Source organism: Stegostoma tigrinum, chromosome 18 (assembly GCF_030684315.1).
Source record: "Stegostoma tigrinum isolate sSteTig4 chromosome 18, sSteTig4.hap1, whole genome shotgun sequence".
Classification (NCBI taxonomy): Eukaryota; Metazoa; Chordata; class Chondrichthyes; order Orectolobiformes; family Stegostomatidae; genus Stegostoma; species Stegostoma tigrinum.
Window position 1 is genome coordinate 57,193,202 of NC_081371.1, and position 24,251 is coordinate 57,217,452.

Sequence of the window (24,251 nt, forward strand, 5' to 3'; positions counted from 1 at the left end):
CGCAGAACAGGCCCTTCAGCCCTCGATGTTGCGCCAACATAGAACAGAACATAGAACATAGAACAGTACAGCACAGAACAGGCCCTTCAGCCCACAATGTTGTGCCGACCATTGATCCTCATGGATGCACCCTCAAATTTCTGTGACCATATGCATGTCCAGCAGTCTCTTAAATGACCCCAATGACCTTGCTTCCACAACTGCTGCTGGCAACGCATTCCATGCTCTCACAACTCTCTGCGTAAAGAACCTGCCTCTGACATCCCCTCTATACTTTCCACCAACCAGCTTAAAACTATGACCCCTCGTGCTAGCCATTTCTGCCCTGGGAAATAGTCTCTGGCTATCGACTCTATCTATGCCTCTCATTATCTTGTATACCTCAATTAGGTCCCCTCTCCTCCTCCTTTTCTCCAATGAAAAGAGACCGAGCTCAGTCAACCTCTCTTCATAAGATAAGCCCTCCAGTCCAGGCAGCATCCTGGTAAACCTCCTCTGAACCCTCTCCAAAGCATCCACATCTTTCCTATAATAGGGCGCCCAGAACTGGACGCAGTATTCCAAGTGCGGTCTAACCAAAGTTTTATAGAGCTGCAACAAGATCTCACGACTCTTAAACTCAATCCCCCTGTTAATGAAAGCCAAAACACCATATGCTTTCTTAACAACCCTGTCCACTTGGGTGGCCATTTTAAGGGATCTATGTATCTGCACACCAAGATCCCTCTGTTCCTCCACGCTGCCAAGAATCCTATCCTTAATCCTGTACTCAGCTTTCAAATTCGACCTTCCAAAATGCATCACCTCGCATTTATCCAGGTTGAACTCCATCTGCCACCTCTCAGCCCATCTCTGCATCCTGTCAATGTCCCGCTGCAGCCTACAACAGCCCTCTACACTGTCAACGACACCTCCGACCTTTGTGTCGTCTGCAAACTTGCTGACCCATCCTTCAATTCCCTCGTCCAAGTCATTAATAAAAATTACAAACAGTAGAGGCCCAAGGACAGAGCCCTGTGGAACCCCACTCACCACTGACTTCCAGGCAGAATATTTTCCTTCTACTACCACACGCTGTCTTCTGTTGGCCAGCCAATTCTGTATCCAAGCAGCTAAGTTCCCCTGTATCCCATTCCTCCTGACCTTCTGAATGAGCCTTCCATGGGGAACCTTATCAAATGCCTTACTGAAGTCCATATACACCACATCCTATGAACTAATCTAAGCCCCTCCCCCGACACTGTCCCATCATTATCTATATGCTTATCCAAGGACTGTTTAAATGCCCCTAGTGTGGCTGAGTTAACTACAATGGCAGGCAGGGCGTTCCACGCCCTGACCACTCTTACCTAATTGCACAAAGGTGAGTGGCAGGTCAGATGAGTGGACAGAACATAAAGAATGACTAAATCAGGAAAATAAATTAGAGTACAAGAGGAAGCTCGAAATGTAAAAACAGATAGCAAGAGCTTCTCAATATATTTATAAAGGAAAAGAACAAAACAACCAGGAACAGGAATAGGCCATCTGGCCCTTCGAGCCCACACCGTCATTCAATAACATCATGGTTGATCCTCTCGTGAGACCAGTTTCACTTATCCAACCTCTCACCATAACCCTTAATTCTTCTATTGTTCAAAAAATTACCTATCTTAGCTTTAAAAACATTCAAGGCAGAGGCCTCAACTACTTCACTGGAAAGGGAATTCCATAGACTCACTACCCTTTGGGTGAAGTTCCTCCTTAACTCAGTCCTAAATCTGCTCCCCCTAATTTTGAGCCGAGCCCTCTTGTTCTAATTTCACCCACCAGTGGAAACATCTTATTCTGCTTCTATCTTATCTATTCCCTTCATAATTTTATGTTTCTATAAGCTCCCCCCACATTCTTCTAAATTCTAATGAATAGAACCTGAGTCTCCTCAGTCCTGCCTCATACGCCAAACTTCTCAACTCCAGGATCAACCAAGTCAATCTGCTCTGCACCCCCTCCACTGCCAGTACATCCTTTCTTAAGTAAAGAGACCAAAAGTGAACACAGTGCTCTAGGTGTGGCCTCACCAGCACCAAATACAGCTGCAACATAACCTCCCTGTTTTTAAACTCAGCCCCTCTAGCATGAAGAACAAAATTCCATTTGCCTTCTTAATTACCTGTTGCACCTACAAACCAACCTTCTGCGATTCATGCACAAGGACACCCACATACCACTGCCCAGCACCATGCTGCGATATTTTACTATTCAAAAATAGTCCTTTTTACTGTTATTCCAACCAAAATGGATGACTTCACATTTACCAACACTCACTTGAACTATTTATATCCCTCTGCAAACTATGAGAATCTTCTGCACACTTTGCACTACCACTCATCTTAGTCACCCGCAAAGTTTAACACTCTACACATGGTTCCCAACTCCAAATCTTCTTTGTAAATTGTAAACAAAAGAGTAAATAAAGCAGGTGTTGGTCCTTTAGAGTGTGATATTGAGGAACTCGTAATAGGGAAATGGGAAGGAAGTACACATTCGTTTTGCTTCTGTCTTCCTTATAGAGATTATAAAAAGTGTTCCAGTAATAGCTGTAAATCAGAAAGTGGAAGAGAAAGAGAGGAACTTGGTGCAATTGTAATCACTAGAAAAGTGGTATTGCGTAAACCGATTAAATCGATGGTTAAGAAGCTCCTAGGTCCTGATGAATTCTCTCCTAGGATATTTTAAAAATTGCTAATAAGGTAATAGATACAATGGGGTTAATTTTCCAAACATCACAGGATTCTGGAAAAGTTTTATCAGATTATAAAGAACTTACTATAACTCTTCAATCAAGGAGGGTGGGAAGACGGAAACCTTCAAAATTTAAGCGAGTTAGCTTGATGCCTATAGTGGGTGTGGTGTGAGAATTGATCATTCAGGAAATTCTTGCTGGGCAATTAGAAAAGCTCAAGGTAATCAGAACGATTTAGCACGGAGTTGAGAAAGGGAAATCATGTTTAACCGATATATTAGAATTCTTTGAAGGAGTAACATATACTGTGCCTGTAGACATACTGTGTTTGGATTATTAGAAGGTATTTGAAATGATTCCGCACAAAACATATTGCACAAAGCAGAATCTCTTTGTAGGGGATAACAGATTAGAGTGGATAGAAGATTGGCCAGCTGGTAGAAAACAGAGAGATCCATAACTAGGTCTCTTTCCTGAATGGCAGGACATTCTGTGTGCAGTCCACAGAGGTCTGTACTGCGGCATCAACCTTTTACAATTTATATCCGGGGTAATATTCTGGGGACCCAGGTTCAAATCCTGTCATGGCAGATGGTGGAATTTGAATTCAGAAATCCGGATTTGGGAGTCAAATGATGACCATAAAACCATTGTCAAACATCTGAAAAAGCCATCTAGTTCTCTAATGTCCTTTACGGAGGGAAACTGCTATCCTCACCTGGTCTGGCCTACATGTGACTCCAGACCCACAGCAGTGTGGTTGACTCGTAATTGCCCTCTGGCAATAAATGCTGGCCTAGCCAATGATCCCCTCATCCGTTGAATGAATTTTTTAAAAAATCAGTGACTTCAATGAGGCACCAAAGACATGGTAGTTACATTTGAAGATAGTTAGGAAAGTATGTTGTGGAGCATAAGATGAATGCTGATGGATTTAGAAAAGTTCAGCAAAAATTTGGTAGGTAGGGTATGATGTCATACAATGCAAAGTCATTCACTTTGATTGAAGAGCCTAAAAAGCAAAGTATTATCTGTACAGAAAATAAATGCAGAATTCTGAGTTGCAAAGGGATCTAATTATTCTGATATGAATCACAAACAAAGAGCATACAGGTGCAGCAAGTAGTTAAGAAGACTAATGAATGCTATTTGTTACTAATTACAGAGTTATCGAGTACAGAAGGCCCTTTGGCCCAATGAGACTGTACTGACAAAACTATGCTAAATCTACTCTAGTCCACCACTAAGCCAAAAGCCTTGAAGTGGTCATCTAAATACTTTTTAAAGGTTGTGAGGTTTCCTGCGTCAGCTACCCTCCCAAGGCAAGGCATTCCAGACACCCACCATTCTCTGGGTGAAAAACATTTCCTCAACTCCCCTTTAAATCTCCTGCCAACAACTGAAAGGGTTTACTCCATATTTATTGGCTGTTCAACTAATGCCGTAAAGCTGCTTGCTGTTCACTCTTCATGCCTGTCATAATTTTAGACACGTCTGTTATGATACCATCCATAACATCCACAACCCAAACTACAAATTTACATTTAGACACCTCTGTTAGGAGCCCCTCAACCTTCTCTGCACCAAAGAAAACAACCCAAGCTTATCCAAGATAATAGGAACTGCAGATGCTGGAGAATCCGCGATAACAAAGTGTGGAGCTGGATGAACACAGCAGACCAAGTAACATCTTAGGAGCACAAAAGCTGACGTTTCGGGCCGAGACCCTTCATCAGAAATGGGGGGGAGAAAAGACGGTTCTGAAATAAATAGGGGGAGGGGGGAGGCAGATCAAAGATGGATAGCGGAGAAGATAGGGGGAGAGAAGACTGACAAGTTAAAGAGGCGTGGATGGAGCCAGTAAAGGTGAGCGTAGGTGGGGAGGTAGGGAGGAGATAGGTCAGTCCAGGGAGGACGGACAGGTCAAGGGGCTAGGATGAGCTTAGTAGGTAGGAAATGGGGGTGCAGCTTGAGGTGGGAGGAGGGAATAGGTGAGAGGGAGAACAGGTTAGGGAGGCGGGGATGAGCTGGGCTGGTTTTGGGATGAGGTTGGGGGAGGGGAGATTTTGAAGCTTGTGAAATCCACATTGATACCATTGAGCTGCAGGATTCCCAAGCGGAATATGAGTTGCTGTTCCTGCAACCTTCAGGTGGCAACATTGTGGCACTGCAGGAGGCCCAGGATGGACATGTCGTCTGAGGAATGTGAGGGGCAGTTGAAATGGTTCGCGACTGGGAGGTACAGCAGTTTATTGCGAACCGAGCATAGGTGTTTTGCAAAGCGGTCCTCAAGCCTCCGCTTGGTTTCCCCAATGTAGAGGAGGCCACAACGGGTCCAGCGGATGCAGTATACCACATTGGCAGATGTGCAGGTGAACCTCTGCTTGATGTGGAAAGTCTTCTTGGGGCCTGGGATGTGGGTGAGGGAGGAGGTGTGGGGGCAAGTGTAGCACTTCCTGCGATTGCAGGGGAAGGTGCTGGGTGTGGTGGGGCTGGAGGTTACATGGAACAGCCCCTCTTCCATACCCACACTGGCCCTAAACCCCACCGTTACATTGATGACTGTATCAGCGCCACCTTGCGCTCCCATGAGGAGCTCAAACAGTTCATCCATTTCACCAGCACCTTCCACCCCAACCTTAAGCTCACCTGGACTATCTCTAACTATCTCCCTCACCTTCCTGGGCCTCTCTGTCTCCATCTCGGGCAACTACCTAGAAACCGATATCCATTTCAAGCCCACCAACTCCCACAGCTACCTAGAATACACCTGCTCCCACCAACCTTCCTGCAAAAATGCCATCCCCTATTCCCAATTCCTTTACCTTCGCCACATCTGCTCCCAGGATGAGGCATTCCACTCCCACACATCTCAGATGTCCTCATTTATCAAGGACCGCAACTTCGCCCCGTCCTGCAGTGGCCTAGAACGCCCTCAACCATGTCTCCCACATTTCCTGCAACTCATCCCTCACACCCCATCCCCACAATAACCACCAAAAGAGAATCTCCGTCATCCTCACATACCACCCCACCAACCTCCAGATCCAACGCATCATCCTCCGACACTTCCGCCATCTACAGTCCAACCCCACCACCAAAGACATATTTCCATCCCCACCCTCGTCTGCTTTCCGGAGGGACCCCGTGACTCCATTGTCCGCTCCACACTCCCCTCCAGTCCCACCACACCCAGCACTTTTCCCTGTAACTGCAGCAAGTGCTACACCTACCCCCACACCTCACCCCCATCCCAGGCCCCAAGAAGACTTGCCACATCAAGCAGAAGTTCACCTGCACATCTGCCAATGTGGTATACTGCATCCTCTGTTCCCATTGTGGCGTCTTGTATATCGGGAAACCAAGCAGAGGCTTGGGGACCACTTTGCAGAACACCTACGCTCGGTTCGCAATAAACAATTGCACCTCCCAGTCGTGAACCATTTCAACTCCCCCTCCCATTCCTCAGATGACATGTCCATCCTGGGCCATCTGCAGTGCCACAACAATGCCAATGAAGGAACAGCAACTCATATTCCGCTTGGAAACACTGCAGCCCAATGGTATCAATGTGGATATCACAAGCTTCAAAATCTCCCCTCCCCCTACCGCATCCCAAAACAAGCCCAGCTCATTCCCGCCTCCCTAACCTGTTCTCCGTCTCACCTATGCCCTTCTGCCACATCAAGCCACACCCCCATCTCCTACCTACTAACCTCATCCCGGCCTCTTGACCTGTCTGTCCTCCCTGGACTGACCTACCTCCTCCCTACCTCTCCACCTACACTCACCTTTACTGGCTCCATCCCCGCCTCTTTAACTTGTCTGTATCCTCTCCACCTATCTTCTCCTCTATCCATCTTCGATCCGCCTCCCCGTCTCTCCCTATTTATTTCAGAACCCTCTTCCCATCCCTCATTTCTGATGAATGGCCTAGGCCCAAAACGTCAGCCTTCCAACTCCTAAGATGCTGCTTGGCCTGCTGTGTTCATCCAGTTCCACACCTTGTTAATCCAAGCTGATACACCTTATCTTCACAGCTAAAGCACTTCATCCCAAACAAGGCCCTAATGAATCTCTTCTGCACTCCCTCCAATGCAATTGCTTAGAGTGATGACCAGAACTGCACACAGTACTCCAGCTGTGGCCTAACCAAAGTTGTCTTCAGCTCCAGCATGACCTCCGTATTATTATAATCCTTGCCTATGAGAGTCAGAGTGTCATGCTTTGCTTATCCGGTCATTAGTGAGACTACATCTCAAATACATCTCATAGGGGAGGCAATGTTCTCATGGTATTATTGCTGGACTGATAATCCAGAGATCCAGATAATGTTCTGGGGACCTGGGTTCAAATCCACAGCAGATGGTGGAATTTGAATTCAATAAATATCTGGAATTCAGGGTCTAATTAAAGGACCATGAATCCATTGTCAATTGTTGGGAAAAACCCATCTGGTTCACTAATGTCCTTTACGGAAGGAAATAGCTATCCTTACCTGGTCTGGCCTACATGTGACTCCAGACACACAGCAATGTAGTTGACTCTTAACTGCCATCTGGGCAATTAGGGATGGGCAGTAAATACTTCCTGGTTAGCGACGCCCTCATCCCGTAAATGAATAAAGAAAATAAAATACTGTGTGCAGGCAAAATGTAAATGCATTTGGAGGTGGTTCCGAGGAAACTTTCTCAATTGATACTGAGAATGAGCAGTTTGTCAAATAAAGAAAGGTTGGAAGGACTGATGTCGTAATCACTGGAGCTAAGAAAAGTGTGGGATGACTTGATTGAAGTATATGAAATCCTGAGGAGTATTGGGAAAGAATGTTTCCTCTTGTGGTTGAGTCCACAGCTGCGAGACACTGCTTAAAAATTAAGGGTTGTCCTCTTAAGCCAGAGATAAAGAGAATTTTTCTTTTCTCTTTCTGGGTTGTGTGAATTTGGAACTCTGTCTTAAAAATATTCAGTGGACTCCATCACTTTTGGAAGTACAGAGATAGGTAAATTCTGGTTCATCGAGGAAATCAAAGGACATTAAGGAAAAGTCAGAATGTGGAATTCAAAGCACAAACAAATCAACTGTAATCTTATTGAATGGCAGAACAGGCTTGAAGGGGCTGAGTGGCCTACTCCTGCTCCTATTTCAAATGTTTATGTTTTAAAGCCATTCTCCATTTATTTTAGCCATCTTGAGTTACCTATTCGTTGTCAAGAAAGAACTACCTCAGGTCATCCAATCCTTTACAGGTCAAGACAATTCTGAGTAAGTGTACTTAGTTTATTTGTTTAACGTGCAAATCCAATCAAAGAAGTTGCTTCAGTAAATGCCACTGATATTAAAATGGGAAGTAAGTTCGGTGGAGTCATTATACAGGTTTTGCAACATAGTTTGTATTGTTAATAATTCAGGACATGTACACATAAAAAAATACACAGCACGTTAAGTGAGAATCAGATTGCAAAAGAGATAACTAGGTGTAGAGCCAGATGAACACAGCAGGCCAAGCGGCCTCAGAGGAGCAGGAAAGCTGACGTTTCACGCCTAGGCCCTTCTTCAGAAATTTCTGAAGGTACGTCACAGCACCATTGTTTCTCTCCTGGTGTGCTACCTGGCCTAATCCTCCATTCCTATTCATCCTTCCAATTTTTGTTTCTTTTCTTCACTGTAGGATGTAGGATTTTCTGACTGGACCAGAATTTATTTTCACCTTTAATTGACCTTGATAAGGTGGTACTGAGCTGTCTTCTTGAACCGTTGCAATCCGTTTACTCTAGGTAGACCAACAGTGCCATTAGGGAGGGAATTCCAGGATCTTTATCCAGTGACACTGAAGGAATAAGAATATATTTCCAAGCCAGGATGGTGAGTGTTTTAGACCATCAGATATAGGAGCAGAAGTAGACCACTCGGCCTATCAAGTTTGCTCTGCCATCCCAACATGACTAACATGTTTCCCATCCAGCCTTCTTCCTGTAACTATTGATCTGTTACTAATCAAGAACCTATCTCTGTCTTAAAGATACTCAATGACTTGACCTCCACAGCCCTCTGCAGCGATGAGCCCCACTAACATACCAACTTCTGGCTGAAGAAATTCCTCCTCATATCATTTCTAAGGGATCATCACTTCCCTCCGAGGCTGTGCCTTTGGGTCCTAGTCTCTACCACTAGTGGAAAGATCTTCTCCATGTCCACTCTGCCCTGCCCTCTCAGTTTTCTGCCAGCTTCTATTCGACTCCTTTCATTCTGATTTCCATCGAGTACTTAACCAGAGTCCTCAAGTGCTCCTCCTATGAAAGGTCCTTCATCCCTAGGATCATTCTTGTAAACCTCCTCTGCAACACCTCCAATTCAGCATATCCTCCCTTTAGATACAGGGCCCAAAACTGCTTACAGTATTTCAAATGTGATCTAACCAGACCCTTATACAGCCTCAGTAGTACATCCTTGATATTGTATTCCAGCCTTTTCCATTGAATGCTAACATTGCATTTGCTTTCCTAATTGCCAACTTTTGTTTTTCCTTTATTCATTCATGAGATGAGGGTGTCGATAGTTAGGCAGCGTTCATTCCCATCCCTAATTGCCCAGAGGGCAGTTAAGAGTCAACCTCACTGCTGTGGGTCTGAAGTCACATGTGGGCCAGACGAGGTAAGGATGGCAGTTTCCTTCCCTGAAGAACGTTAGTGAACCAGATGGGTTTACCCAACAATCAACAATGGATTCATGGTCATCATTGGATTCTTAATCCCAGATATTTTTTACTGAGTTCAAACTCTACTGTCTGCTGTGGCGGGATTCAAACCCAGGTCCCCAGAACATTATCTAGGTCTCTGAATTAACAATCCAGTGATAATAATTCTAGGCCATCGCCTCCCTGAACCTCCATAATAACTTTGAGAGAATCCCAAACTAGGACTACCAAATCCCTTTGTGTTTCAGATTTCGGAAGCCTTCCCCCGTTTAGAAGGTATTCTACATTTCTACTCTCCCTACTAAAGTGCATGACCTCACACTTTCCCACAGTGTATTCCACCTGCCACTTCTTTGCCTACTCTGCTAGCCTGTCCAAGTCTTTCTGCAGCCTCTCTACCCCTCAGTCTATCTTTGTGTCATCTGCAAAGCTAGCAACAATGTCCTCAGTTCCTTCATCCATATCGTTAATGTAGAACGTGAATAGTTGTGGTCCCAACACTGACCCCTACCGAACTCCAGTAGTCACTGTCTGCTACCCTGAAAAATACCTCTTTATCCTGACTCTCTGCTTTCAGCCAGTCAGCCAATCCTCTATCCATGCCAGTACCTTGGCACTAACGCCAAAGGCTCTTATTTAACTGCTTCTTGTGCAGCGGTTTGTCGAAGGCTTGGAGGGAACTTGTAGGTGGTGGTGTTCCGGAGTATCAGCTGCCCTTGTCCTTCGTGATGGTAATAATTTTGGGCTTGGAGGTGGTCATGTCACCTCTGATTTTTTGACCAATTACTGTAATGTTTGTGTTCTCTGGTTCCCAATCCTCCTGGCACAGGAGACAGTTTGTTTTTAATTTCATTTACAGAACTATTCAGTGCTGTGCACACCTCTGCGAAGATCTTCTGTGTGCTAGCCAGCAGTTAACAGTTTCTAACTTTGCAAATGAGCATGTCTGCAAGTGTTTTGAAGAAGAAAGGTAGCAGTCAGTTGCAAAATGTTGTTCACTAATGCTGATATTAATACCCTGTTTTATTTTATTTTCAGAGCATGGTTTGTGGTTGACCATAACCTTGTTATACTTGTGACTTTAATAATTATTCTACCCTTGTGTCTATTCAAGAACATTGGTAAGTACTTAATGACGCAGCAATAACATATTTCAATTTATCTCTGTAAGTGAAGACAAATTTATTACGATAACTGAGCATAATTCATCAGACTAGCATACTCGTGGGGTAAAGATTATTCCTGTGGCAATTAAGAGGTTCACCTTGGGGCTTATATCATAGCTTATCAAGTACACATGAATAAGGAACAAGGGTAAGTCACTCAGCTCTTAGAGCCTGCTCCACCATTCAATAGGATTATAGCTGATCTGATTTTAACCTCGATATTCCCGTGTATCCCCGATCATGTTTCCTCCCCTTGGTCATCAAGAATCGCTGTACCACTGCCTTAGGAAAATTTAAAGATCCTGCATCCATTGCCTTTTGAGGAAGGGAATTCCAAAGACTCAAAGCCATCTGGGAGAAAAAATGTTCCCTCATCTCTGTCTTAAATGGGTGATGCCTTATTTTTAAACTGCGACCAAGAAAAAAACATCCTTTTGAAACCCAGTGGGTCAAGTCCTCTGAGGATTTTAAACAGAAATTGCTGGAGAAACTCAGCGGATCTGGCTGCCATCTGTGGAGAAAAACAGAGTTCATGTTTCAAGTTCGGCGAACATTGTTCAGAACTGACTTTCTCCAGTAATTTCTGTTTTTGTTTCATATTTCCAGCATTTTAATTTCTTTGAATTCAAAGGCGTTATTAATATTAGTGTAATTCATCTGTTGATGGAAAGGTACTTCAGGATGTGAGGACCAAGAATGGAATTTCTTTCTTTATCTTGCTATTGTAGATTGCACCAATGTTCAAGATAATGTCTTCTCATGTTTTGTAGGGTACCTTGGATACACTAGTGGATTTTCACTTGCCTGTATGATTTTCTTCCTAACTGTTGTAAGTAATAAATTCTGTGTCATTCAGTTAAACCAACTACATTGGTATAAATAAAAACAGAAAGCATTGAAAGTAAGACTAGAAGACGTGGGAGCAGAAGTAGGTTATCCCCTGTCATTCAATGAGATCATGACTACATTTTTATTTTCTCCCCCAACTTGAAGGTTCACTGTGCGACAGTGCCATGGTCTCTTGTCCACACAACTTGTAAGAATATCATTACTGTTGGATAATTACAGGGACAGAGGCTCCTCATGAGCTGATCCTTGGGTCCCCATATCTGCCTTACTTGCACCCTCCTGTCCTTGATTGTAGACCAACATTTGAATGACCTAAACTAAGGAGTGTGGCTGCCTCAGCAAAGTGTCCAGATTTAAGGTTTCCCTTTTCTGGTGCAGTGCAATGTCTATAACCCCAACTCCAGATCCTCAACCCTGATCTGAAGTAGCTTGAGTTGGAAATTCTGCAATTACTGGCGATAAATGTGGAGGAAGAAAAACAAAGTCAACATTGTGAGTCAATTCCTGCATTCACAATATTTTGTTTTTATCATGTTGTTCTAAGACCATGCCTCAAAAATACATTACTGGAAGAATTGGAAAATGGTTGTGGAATTTATATAATAGATATCTAGATTGAAATGTGTGAAATATATTTTGGCAGCTTTGCTTAGAAACGTAAGAAACTGTGATTGTTTGCATTTGATTTCAGGTTATCTACAAACAGACCCAACTTTTCTGTGATACTTTGGTATCAGCCAATATTACAGACCTTGCTTGTACACCTGTGTGCACACCAGAATATTTTGTCTGGAATGATAAGGTACCAGTTTTTTGGTTTCATGATTAGTGTTTGAATTTGAAAGTATGCCAGGGTTTCTATTACTAAAGTAACAATGTGTCTCATTAGGGTATTTCCATTACTAAAAATACATATTGGGTACATGAATAGAAACGGTATAGAGGGATATGGGCCAAATGCTGGCAAATGGGACTAGTTTAATTTAGAACATCTGGTCGGTGTGGACGAGTTGGACCGAAGCATCTGCTTCAATGTTGTACAACTCTATGACTCTACACTGTATTACCATCGCAATAATATGCATTGGGAGAACTCACTGTCATTCTTATGGTTGTAAATGTTATGTCAATGTATGTAGTGTGAGGAAGATAACGTGAACTAGCCAACAATGCCCCAATGCATCGGCGTGCAGCAACATGGAAGATACTAAACAAGCAACTCCTAAGTTATCCCTTTTAAAATGCTGCTAGTGAACTGGTTGTACATCAAAATTAAAAGCACTCCACATTCAAATGAATAGGCTACATGCAAGACAAAACTTGGGGGGCACATGTTTAGTTAGTCTGTGGAGCTCCCTTAAGTCCTGCAGACATCAGTTCAAGAATGATGCTAGAAGAGATCCGGGTGCAAGAGTAGTTTGTGGTGGAAGGAGCCCGAATAGAACAAGGAGTTACAAATTTGTTAATAAATATAACATAAACTTAGCCCTTTTCTTCTTGCTGTGCTAAATCACATACATTTAATCTTAAATCTATGTTTCTATGCTGTAGACCTCCCAACGGCCAGCAAACTGAGCTGCTTTAATGGCTAAAAAAAAGACTCTTCACATCACTGCTGGCTTTTTACTAGTGGTAGCTGGGCCCTGTTGTCTGTGGAGATACTGCCAGGTGAATCTTGGAAGTTTTGATGGCACGGTGGCTCAGTGGTTAGCACCGTTGCCACATTTGATTCCCCCATAGGTGACTGTCTGGTTGGAGTTTACACAATCTCCCCATGTCTGTGTGGATTTCTTCTAGGCGCTCTGGTTTCCTCACAGTCCAAACATGTGCAGGATTGGTGGATTGGCCATGCTAAGTTGCCCATAGTATTCAGGGATGAATGGGCTAGGTGGATTAGTCATGTGAAATGCAGTGTGAGGATGGGTCAGGATGAGATGCTCTTTGAGGTAGACTCGATGGGCTGAATGGCTTGCTTCTACACTGTAGGGATTCTGTGATTCTTGAGGCCTTGGAAAGGTAGGGTTCACCAACTTATTTGGGCAGAAACAGCCCTTTACCCACTTGGTGCACACTGGACTAGTGCTGATAACCCCAGGCTTCACTTATTGAGTTGTCAGGACAATGTCCATAGTTGTGTTGTCTCAACCTGGAGCAATCCCAGCACTGGCCACCTCCTCCTGTAGCTCCAATTGGCCATCTGCTGTTGGGAATGGGCCGTTTCTTTTAAATGGACAAGTGCTTCGATAGCAACTACTTTGGACCTAATGGAGCTAAAATGTCTCTTCCAAACAACCAAAGATTTCTCTTATTCTTCCAGCTTATCACGGGGCTCTTGCTTCCCAAGTAAGTGTCACCCCAGCTAAGGATCTGTATAGTTTTTATAGAGATTCATCATGTTACCACATGTCAGACAAACCCCAATATTCCATCAACCTTTTCCTAAATGGCCTCTAAACTGAGTATGTTGCCTTTAGATGACCTCACAGATGTTTATAAAATCATGAGGGATATGGATAGGATGAATAGCCAAGGTCTTTCCCCAGGGTAGGGCATAGGTTTATGGTGAGAGGGAAAAGATTTAAAAGGGACCTAACGCAGAGAGTGATGCGCGTATGGAGTGAGCTGCCAAAGGAGGTGGTGGAGGCTGGTACAATTATAATATTTAAAGGACATCTCGATGGGCACATGAATAGGAAGAGTTTGGAGGAATATGGATCAAATGCTGGCAAATGGGTCTAGATTAATTTGGTGCATCTGGTTGTCATGGACATGTTGGACTGAAGGGTTTGTTTCCATGCTGTACATTTCTATGACTCTTCTGTAGCCACATGAACCTAATTGTGCAAATCCCTCTGATCTTCACCATCACCTGACATTCATTTATTGAAAGAATAATTGTTTAACACCAAACCAACCCACTCCACAATCACTAGAATCAAATCCTATCCCAACCTTTATTTGCTCATGCCACCACCTTAGCCGAATCAACTTTCAGCTTCCTGTGATTTTTCAGAATTATTTTCAATGTTAATTTAGTTGTGACTGAACATTTGGACACTACTCCCCTTAGTATGGACCTAATGTGTTTTTACAGAATAACAAGTAATCCATTTTTTATTTCAATTCATTCATTTGATGAGGGTGCCACTGGCTAGACCACTATTTATTGTCCATTCCTAATTACCCAGAGGCAGCCAAGAGGCACCCACATTGCTGTGGATCTGGAGTTGCATGTAGGCCAGACCTGGTAAGGACGGCAGTTTCCCCTCCCCAAAGGGCATTAGTGAGCCAGATGTTTTTTTTTTGTCCTGACAATTGGCAATGAATTCATGGTCATCATTAGGCTCCTAATTCTGGATTTTTATTGAATTTGCATTCCACCTTCTACCATGGTAGAACTTGAACCTGGTGACCCAGGATGTTACCTGGGTCTGTGGATTTACAGTCCAGTGATAACACCACAAGGCCGTCCTCTACCCCGGGTAAGTGGTTAATTTTGACTGATGCTAGAGGACATGTGACTGCCCATTTTTTCTCAGAATTAATAAGGCAACTTGCGCAATTTAAAATATTCTCAACAGAACCGTGTTTACTGTTTTAAGTGTTTGTGTCTTCTGTTTAAATGTGCGTGTGCTTTATTACTCTTAAACGTATTTTGTAGTTGATTTTGGTTTGCATTTGTGTATAAATTTGAACTGTTGTTTTATTTCCAGACAGTCTATGCTTTGCCCACTATGGCTTTTGCTTTCGTGTGCCATCCATCAGTATTGCCCATCTATCGTGAACTTAAAGAGTAAGTACATTCAATTAAAAATGTATTTAGTGTGAATTTGTAACTCTAGTGGTCTTGAACATAAATTGATTTTTATTTCTTTTTCAGTCACACTTGCAAAAAAATGCAGATTGTTTCAGTGATATCCTTCTTCTCAATGTTTGCCATCTACCTGCTTACAGCTGTGTTTGGGTATTTGACATTTTACAGTAAGTATGAGGAACAGCATTTTCAATATCCTACAATCAGAGAAAACCGAAAACACTGTGGATGCTGGAAATCAGAAACAAAGATAGAAATTGCTGGTAAAGCTCAGCAGGACTGGCCACATCTGTGGAGAGAAATCAGAGTTAACATTTTGGGCCCAGTGATACTTCTTCAGAATGTTTTGGGTACCCCTCCGCGGAGGCTTTTCCTGCTGAGCTTTTCCAGCAATTTTTGCTTTTGCTCCTGGAATCAGAGGATGGTTAAAGCAAAGAAGGAGACGATTGGTCCATCATGCTTGAGCTGTCTCTCTGAAAATGTAACTGAGTCAGACTCACTCCCCTGTACCTTCCCTTTCACTGTCCATTTTTCAGATTGGTCTTAAAGTGCTTTTCCGGTTTCCCTTTGAAATCCATGACTGAATTTTCCTTCACCTTCTCAGGCACACTGCATTCCTGATTTTAACCACTTTTGCATGAAAAGATTCTCTTATCATCATTGTTTCTTTTCCCTATCATCTTAAATCAGCGTCTTCTGATTCTTGACTCTCCTGTTAATGGGAAGTTTCTCCTGACCTGCTCTCTCTATCTTACATGATTTCAAATAATTCTGTTAAGCCTCTTCTCAGCCTCCCCTTTAGGGCAATAGATGATGCTGTCCAATCTATCCATATAATTGTGGTTCCTCAAACCATTTTCATCAATCTCTTCTTCATTATCTCTAAAGACTTCATGTCCTAGCGAGTTTTGAGAAGATTTGTAGCTCAGGTTGAGGTTCTGGATGTGAGTTTGCTCGCTGAGCTGGAAGGTTAGTTTTCAAACGTTTCGTCACCATTCTAGGTAACATCATCAGTGAGCCTCCGACGAAGCGCTGGTGTTGTGTCCCGCTTTCTATTTATCTGGTTAGGTTTCCTTGGGTTGGTGATGTCATTTCCTGTGTTGGTGATGTCATTTCCTGTTCTTTTTCTCAGGGGATGGTAGATTGGCTCCAAGTCAATGTGTTTGTTGATGGAGTTCCGGTTGGAATGCCATGCTTCTAGGAATTCTTGTGCGTGTCTCTGTTTGGCTTGTCCTAGGATGGATGTGTTGTCCCAATCAAAGTGGTGTCCTTCCTTATCTGTATGTAAGGATACGAGTGATAGTGGGTCATGTCGTTTTGTGGCTAGTTGATGTTCATGTATCCTGGTGGCTAGCTTTCTGCCAATTTGTCCAATGTAGTGTTTGTCACAGTTCTTGCAAGGTATTTTGTAGATGACGTTTGTTTTGTTTGTTGTCTGTATAGGGTCTTCTAAGTTCATTAGCTGCTGTTCTAGTGTGTTGGTGGGTTTGTGGGCTACCCTGATGCCAATCAACATCAACCTGGCCAAAGAAATACTGACTACACTATTAGAAAAACCGAAGACACATACACCAGACACCACCAACCTCATCAGCAAGGACATCATCATCAAGCTAGTGGACCCATGCCTCACCACCCACTTCACTTTCAATAACAAAACCTACAGACAAACCAACGGTACACCCATGGGATCTGCGATATCAGGGTTCTTAGCAGAGGCAGTAATGCAGAGACTCGAACAAACAGCTCTGCCAATCATCTAACCCAAACTTTGAGTCCACTACGTGGATGACACCTTTGTCATCACTAAACAAAACAAATTAGAGGAAACCTTCAAGACCATCAATAATACCCTTACTGGCATAACATTCACAAAAGAGGAGGAAAACAACAATAAACTGCCATTCCTAGATGTCACAGTAGAGCGAACAGCCAATGGGGAACTTCAAACCAGCGTCTACAGGAAAACAACACATACGGACCAAATACTGAACTACAGGAGCAACCATCCCAACACCCACAAACGAAGCTGCATTAGAACATTATTCCAACGAGCCACCACACACTGCAGCACAAAGGAACTATGCAGAGCAGAGGAAAATCACCTTTACAGCGTATTCAAAAAGAATGGGTACCCTATGAACACAGTCGGCCGATTCCTCAGCAATAAACCCAAACAAACAGACAAAACGGGCTCAGAAACCATACCACTCTCCCCTACATCAAAGACATTTCCGAAATGACTGCCAGATATCGGACCTCTTGGCATCAGGGTATCCCACAAACCCACCAACACACTAAAACAGCAGCTAATGAACTTAAAAGACCCTATACAGACAACAAATAAAACAAACGTCATCTACAAAATACCTTGCAAGAACTGTGACAAACACTACATTGGACAAATTGGCAGAAAGCTAGCCACCAGGATACATGAACATCAACTAGCCACAAAACGACATGACCCACTATCACTCGTATCCTTACATACAGATAAGGAAGGACACCACTTTGATTGGGACAACGCATCCATCCTAGGACAAGCCAAACAGAGACATGAACAAGAATTCCTAGAAGCATGGCATTCCAACCGGAACTCCATCAACAAACACATTGATTTGGAGCCAAACTACCATCCCCTGAGAAAAAAGAACAGGAAATGACATCACCAACACAGGAAATGACATCACCAACCCAAGGAAACCTAACCAGATAAATAGAAAGCGGGACATAACACCAGCTCTTCGTCGGAGGCTCACTGATGATGTTACCTAGAATGGTGACGAAACGTCTGAAAACTAACCTTCCAGCTCAGCGAGCAAACTCACATCCAGAACTTCATGTCCTTCCTAAAGTGCAGCACTAAAAATTCTACATTGTAGCCTAGTTGAGGCCACATCACTGTTTTCTGAAGGTTCATCATAACATTCTTGCTTTTGTAGCCTGTGCAGCATTCACCCCAACCCCTACCCAGCCTACCTTCTAAATCTTCTCTGTTCATGTCCCTTTTAGTTAATATTATCTCAGCTCTCTGCCTATAAGTTGATTTGCTGGTGAGACATTATCATGATTTCATTAAATTTAGGAAAATTGTAAAATGATTTCCAACACCACCACTGCATTCCACTGCTGCTCAGCATCAAAGCAAAGTTGGTTAAGATGCCAGTATTGCTAAAGTTTAACTTCTGAGAGTAATTGAAATGGCATCAGCTTTACCTCAAAGGCAAGCACCAGGATCACTTATTACTGCCTCTTCCTAGACATGCTCCAGTTACTTTGGATGATACAATTTTCCAAGTAATAAATTCATCAGTTCTAAACAAAAGGTGAATATTTATTTTCCTGAAACCACCAAAACAAAGGGTTGGATTTCAGTTTGCCCACAATTTTCTTTACTTTTACCGTGGGGATGTGGTAGAGTTTAAAAGTAGTTAAGAGTTAATATCATTGAAACTTAAAAAGTACTGAGAGGCCAGGGTACAGTGGACATGGAGAAGTTTCTGCCAATAGGAGAGGCTAGGACCCGAGAGCATAGCCTCAGAATGAAGGGGTAATCCCTTCGAACTAAGATGAGGAGGAATTTCTTCAGCCAGAGGGTGGTGAATCTGTGGAACTCATTGCCACAGAAGGCTGTGGAGGCCATGTCATTGAGTACATCTAAGACAGAGGTAGATGGATTTTTGATTAGTAAGGGGATGAAGGGTTACTGGGAGCAGGCAGGACAGTGTGCTTGAAAAACGTATCAGAACGATCGAACATAGAGCGGACTCAGGCTGAATAGAACAAAGAAAATTACAGCACAGGAACAGGCCCTTCGGCCCTCCAAGCCTGCGCTGATCCAGATCCACTATTTAAACCTGTCATCTATTTTCCAAAGATCTGTATCCCTCTGCTCCCTGACCACTCATGTATCTGTCTAGATACATCTTCAATGATGCTATCATGTCCGCCTCTACCACCTCCGCTGGCAGCGTGTTCCAGGCACCCACTGCCTAATAGCCTAACACCCAATAGCCTAATTCTGTTCCTATTCGTATGGTCTTATCATAAGGACTACTATCTGAGTGAGGTTATTGAGGCCAGTACTTTACTTTGAAATGTTGAGATGAAAACATAAGCACACAGAACATGAGCAGGCCACTCAGCCCTTCAAGCCTGCTTCTCCATTCAGTAGGTTCATGGCTGACCTGATTTAAACCTCAACTCTACGTATCCCTGACAATTGTTCATCTCCTTGGTCACCAAGAACTTATCTACCTCAACTGTAGAAATATTTAAAGGTGCTGCATCCATTGCCATTTGAGGAAAGGAATTCCAAAGACTCATAACTTTCCGAGAGAATTTTGCTTTCTTTCCTCACTGTCTTCAATGGGTGACCCCCTTATTTTCAAACTGTGCCTGCAAGTTCCAGATTCCACCACGTGATCCACCCAAACAAGTGCCCTCAGGATGTTCAAAATCTCAGTACTCTTACCGTAAAAACAAGAGGGATGGTAATTAGACTGACATTATTTTCGTTTCCCTGATGACTTCTTTAAAAGCTGACTTAGCATGTTGCCAAGCAAGATTTATATTTCTTTTATAATGGGTCACTTAATTGAACCTAGAAAGTAGGAGATTGGTAATAAGTTGTGAAACAGTAATAACTAGAATGATGTTTCAGAATTTTCTAGGTTTATTTGGAAATCAATAAACAAACCAATGACAATGAGAAATAATTATTCACCTGGTTGCCTCCTCTTTCCTCACACAGACACGGTCAATGCAGAGTTACTTTTATCTTATAGTGATCATCGTGACAAACTCATTTTGGTACTTCGCTTGGCTGTGATAACAGCTGTAGTTCTGACTGTGCCTGTCCTTCTGTTCACTGTGAGTATCACCAGCAAAAACTGAATCAGTTGATCAATTTTGTCTTAACAGACTTTTTTCCAGAATCAGTAGCGGTCCTCAGGTTGCTTTCCTTTTGTATACTCATAGAAAAATATTATTCTGTGCGATAACCTTCAACTGTGATGCTTCAGCAATGGAACTCTGTTATAGTGCAGTAGTGAGTAGCATGCTGTAATTTACGTCTAGTGTTAAACACTCAGTAAATCTGCAGTCTCACAGAGAATGTTGAAGAAATTCACATCTGCAGAAAGAGAAACAGTTAATGTTTCAAGTTCAGTGTGACTCTTTTTCAGAACATAGGGCCTCGGAGCAAGAGTAAGTGATTTGGCCATTCAGTAATTTCACAGCAATTGATTGTGGTCTTGATTGCACTTCTCTCAGCGGTGCCTTATTTCTCAACTGCCTTATTTACCAAAACTCTGTCTAACTCACAGGATTAACAAACTCTCTCTGTTACCCATTTCTACCCCTCAGTTAGGTATCTCATTGCTCTTTTACATATTAGACAATAACGTATGTGGTTTTTGAGAGTGTATATTCAGTAAATCTTAATGCTGGTGACATATCTTGCTTTTTTGTTATACAGAGCTTTTGAATTTGTCTTATTTGTATTGTTGGGCAAACTTAAATTTGGAATATCTCATTGAATTGAAAAGCTTGCAGTTCATAATTTACAGAGTTATAGAGTTCTTCAACACGGAAACAGACGCTTGTGTCCAAGTTGTCTCTGTCAACCAGATATCTAGTCCCATTTGGCCCATTTCCCTGTAAATACTTTCTGTTCATGTGTCCATCCAGATGCCTTTAAAATATTGTAATTGTACCAGCTTTCACCACTTCTTCTGGCAGCTTGTTCCATACACACACCACTCACTGCACAAAGAATTTGGCGCTTGGGTTCCTTTTAAATCTTTCCCATCTCACCTTAAACTTATGCCCTCTAGTTTTGGACTTCCCTACCCTGAGAAAAAGACTTTGACTATTCACCCTATCCACACCCTTCATGATTTTATAAACCTCTATAAGGTCACCCCTCAGCCTCCAATGCTTCAGGGAAAATAGCCCCAGCCTTATTCAGACTCTCCCTATAGCTCAAATCCCCCCAATCCAAGCAACATCCTTGTAAATCTTTCCTGAACCCTTTCAAGTTGAGAAAATTCGCAAATCTGGGAGTGTTGATCCAGGATTCTCTAAAGGTTAACTTGCAGGTAGAGTCCATAATTAAGAAAGCGAATGCAATGTTGTCGTTTATCTCAAGAGGGTTGGAATATAAAAGCAGTGATGTGCTTCTGAGGCTTTATAAGGCTCTAGTTAGGCCCCATTTAGAATACTGTGTCCAATTTTGGGCCCAACACCTCAGGAAGGACATACTAGCCCTGGAGTGTGTCCAGCAGAGATTCACACGGATGATCCCTGGAATGGTAGGTTTAGCATATGATGAACGGCTAAGGATCTTGGGATTGTACTCATTAGAGTTTAGAAAGTTGAGGGGAGATTTAATAGAAACTTACAAGATAATGTATGGTTTAGAAGAGGTGGACGCTAGGAAGTTGTTTCCGTTAGACAGGGAGACTAGGACCCGTGGGCACAGCCTTAAAATTAGAGGGGGTAAATTTAAAACTGAAATGAGACGACATTTCTTCAGCCAGAGAGTGGTGGGCCTGTGGAATTCATTGCCGCGGAGTGCAGTGGAGGCCAGGACATTGGATGCCTTCAAGGCAGAGATCGATAAATTCTTGATCTCAAAAGGAATCAAGGGCTATGGGGAGAGTGCAGGGAAGTGATGTTGAAATGCCCATCAGCCATGATTTAAATGGCAGAGTGGACTTGATGGGCTGAATGGCCTTACTTCCACTCCTATGGCTTATGGTCTTAAGTTTTACAACATCTTTCCTATAGCAGGGAGACTCATTCATTACCCTGTTTATCTACAACTCTCTACTTTCAGGGAACTATGCACCTGCATTCCTTGGTTCTTTAGATTGGCCACACTCCCCAGGGCCCTATCATAAACCGTACAAGTCCTGCCCTGATTCACCTTACCAAATGCAACACCTCATGTTTATCTGAATTAATCTCCGTCTGCCACTCCTCGACCCATAGGCCCATCTGATCAAGGTCCTGTTGTACTCTGAGGTAACCTTCTTCACTGTGCTCTAAACCACCAATTTTAGTGTCATCTGCAGACTTAATAACTATAACCTCCTATATTATTTAGTAAGTGACTAAACTTTAATTGCATTCAAGTGCTGTGAGTTGCTTACAAAGTGATAGTAATGACTGCTATGGAGTAGCTAACAAGCCAAGACCATTTGTAGCAGGTAAAGGATTTATGATGATGGGCATCTTTCTTGGGGCACTTTGTCATTAGGCTATTCGACGGGTTTGCTTACAGTGACCTTCAGGGAAAGCCTTTTTTAAAGATTTCTGACGGAGAGCAAGACTTAAGAGTTCTGTAATATATATTTTCAGCTAAGCTAGTCCTGGAAACATAGAAAATAGGAGAGGAGTGGACCATTTAGCCCTTCAAGCCTGCTCTGCTCATCCAAATCAATAGCCTGTTCCTGTTTTAAGAGCGTAGAGCTAAAACAGTATGGCACAGTCCAGGCCCTTCGGCCCACAATGTTATGACAACCTATTATCCTACTAAGATCAATCTACCCTGCATACGCTACATTTTACTATCCTCCATGTGCCTATCCAAGAGTCACTTAAAAGTCTGTAAAGTATCTGATTCTGCTACCACTGCCGGCAGTGCATTCCTCACGCCCACCACTCTCTGTGTGAAGAACCTACCTCTGACATCTCCCCTATGCCTTCCTCCAGTCACCTTAAAATTATGCCCCCTTGTGATAGTCATTTCCGCCCTGGGAAAAGTCTCTGACTATCCATTCTATCTATGCCTCTCATCATCTTGTTAACCTCCATCAAGCCATCTCTCATCCTTTTCTGCTCCAATAAGAAAAGCCCTAGCTCCCTCAGCCTTTCCTCATAAGACCTGCCCTCTAGTCCAGGCAGCTTCCTGATAAACTTCCTCTGCACCCCCTCTAAAGCTTCCTCATTTTTCCTATAATGAGGTGACCAGAACTGAACACAGTATTCCAAGTGTGGTCTAACCAGAGTTTAATAGAGCTGCAGCATGACCTATGGCTCCTAAGCTCAATCCCCCTGCCATTGAAAGCTAACATACCGAACACCTTCTTTACAACCCTATCAACTTGGGTAGCAACTTTGAGGGATCTATGGACGTGGACCGCAGGATTCCTCTGTTCCTCTACGCTACCAAGAATCCTGCCATTAATCTTTTATTCTGCATTCAAATTCGACCTTCCAAAATGAATCTCTTCACACTTCTCTGGGTTGAATTCCATCTGCCACTTCTTTGCCCAGCTCTGCATCTTGTCAATGTCCCATTGCAACCTACAACAGCCCTCCACACTGTCCACAGCTCCACCAACCTTAGTGTCATAAGCAAACTTACTAACCCACCCTTCCACTTCCTCATCCAAGTCACTTATAAAGACCACAAACAGCAGACGTCCCAAAACAGATCCCTGCAGAACACCACTGGTCACCAAGCTCCAGGTTGAATACTATCCAACTACTACCGCCCTCTATCTTCTATTGGGCAGCCAGTTTTGTACCCAGACAGCCAAATTTCCCTGAATCCCATGCCTCTTTGCTTTCTGAATGAACCTACCATGTGGAACCTTATCAAATACCTTGCTAAAATCCATATACGCCACATCCACTGCTCTACTTTCATCAATGTATTTTGTCACATCCTCAAAGAATTCAATAAGGCTTGTGGGGCATGACCTGCCCCGCACAAAGCCATGCTGGCTATTTCTAATCAAACTGTGCTTTCCAAATAATCGTAAATACTATCTCTCAGAATCCATTCCAATAATTTGTTCGCCACAGAAGTAAGACTGACCGGTCTGTAATTTCCAGGATTATCCTTATTCCCTTTCTTGAACAAGCGAATGATATTTGCCACCCTCCAGTCTTCTGGTACTACTCCAATATCCTGTGATCCTTTTAACACTAAGTGCTTCATCCAACTCCTTCATTCTTTATCACTTATAGAGAAAGTTATGGAGAAGT

The 24,251-nt window shown here is 43.0% G+C and overlaps 1 protein-coding gene across 1 annotated transcript in view; it reads left to right on the forward strand.

Annotated features, from left to right (window-relative positions):
- The window catches only part of LOC125460876 (sodium-coupled neutral amino acid symporter 1-like), a 69,438-nt gene that overhangs the window by 39,506 nt on the left and 5,681 nt on the right, over nucleotides 1–24,251 (forward strand). The window contains exons 7-13 of the mRNA XM_048549037.1: nucleotides 7,912–7,990; nucleotides 10,461–10,543; nucleotides 11,359–11,417; nucleotides 12,129–12,239; nucleotides 15,151–15,230; nucleotides 15,318–15,418; nucleotides 20,005–20,123. Coding sequence (XP_048404994.1) covers nucleotides 7,912–7,990; nucleotides 10,461–10,543; nucleotides 11,359–11,417; nucleotides 12,129–12,239; nucleotides 15,151–15,230; nucleotides 15,318–15,418; nucleotides 20,005–20,123 — 632 coding nt within the window. The remainder of the gene's footprint in view (nucleotides 1–7,911; nucleotides 7,991–10,460; nucleotides 10,544–11,358; nucleotides 11,418–12,128; nucleotides 12,240–15,150; nucleotides 15,231–15,317; nucleotides 15,419–20,004; nucleotides 20,124–24,251) is intronic.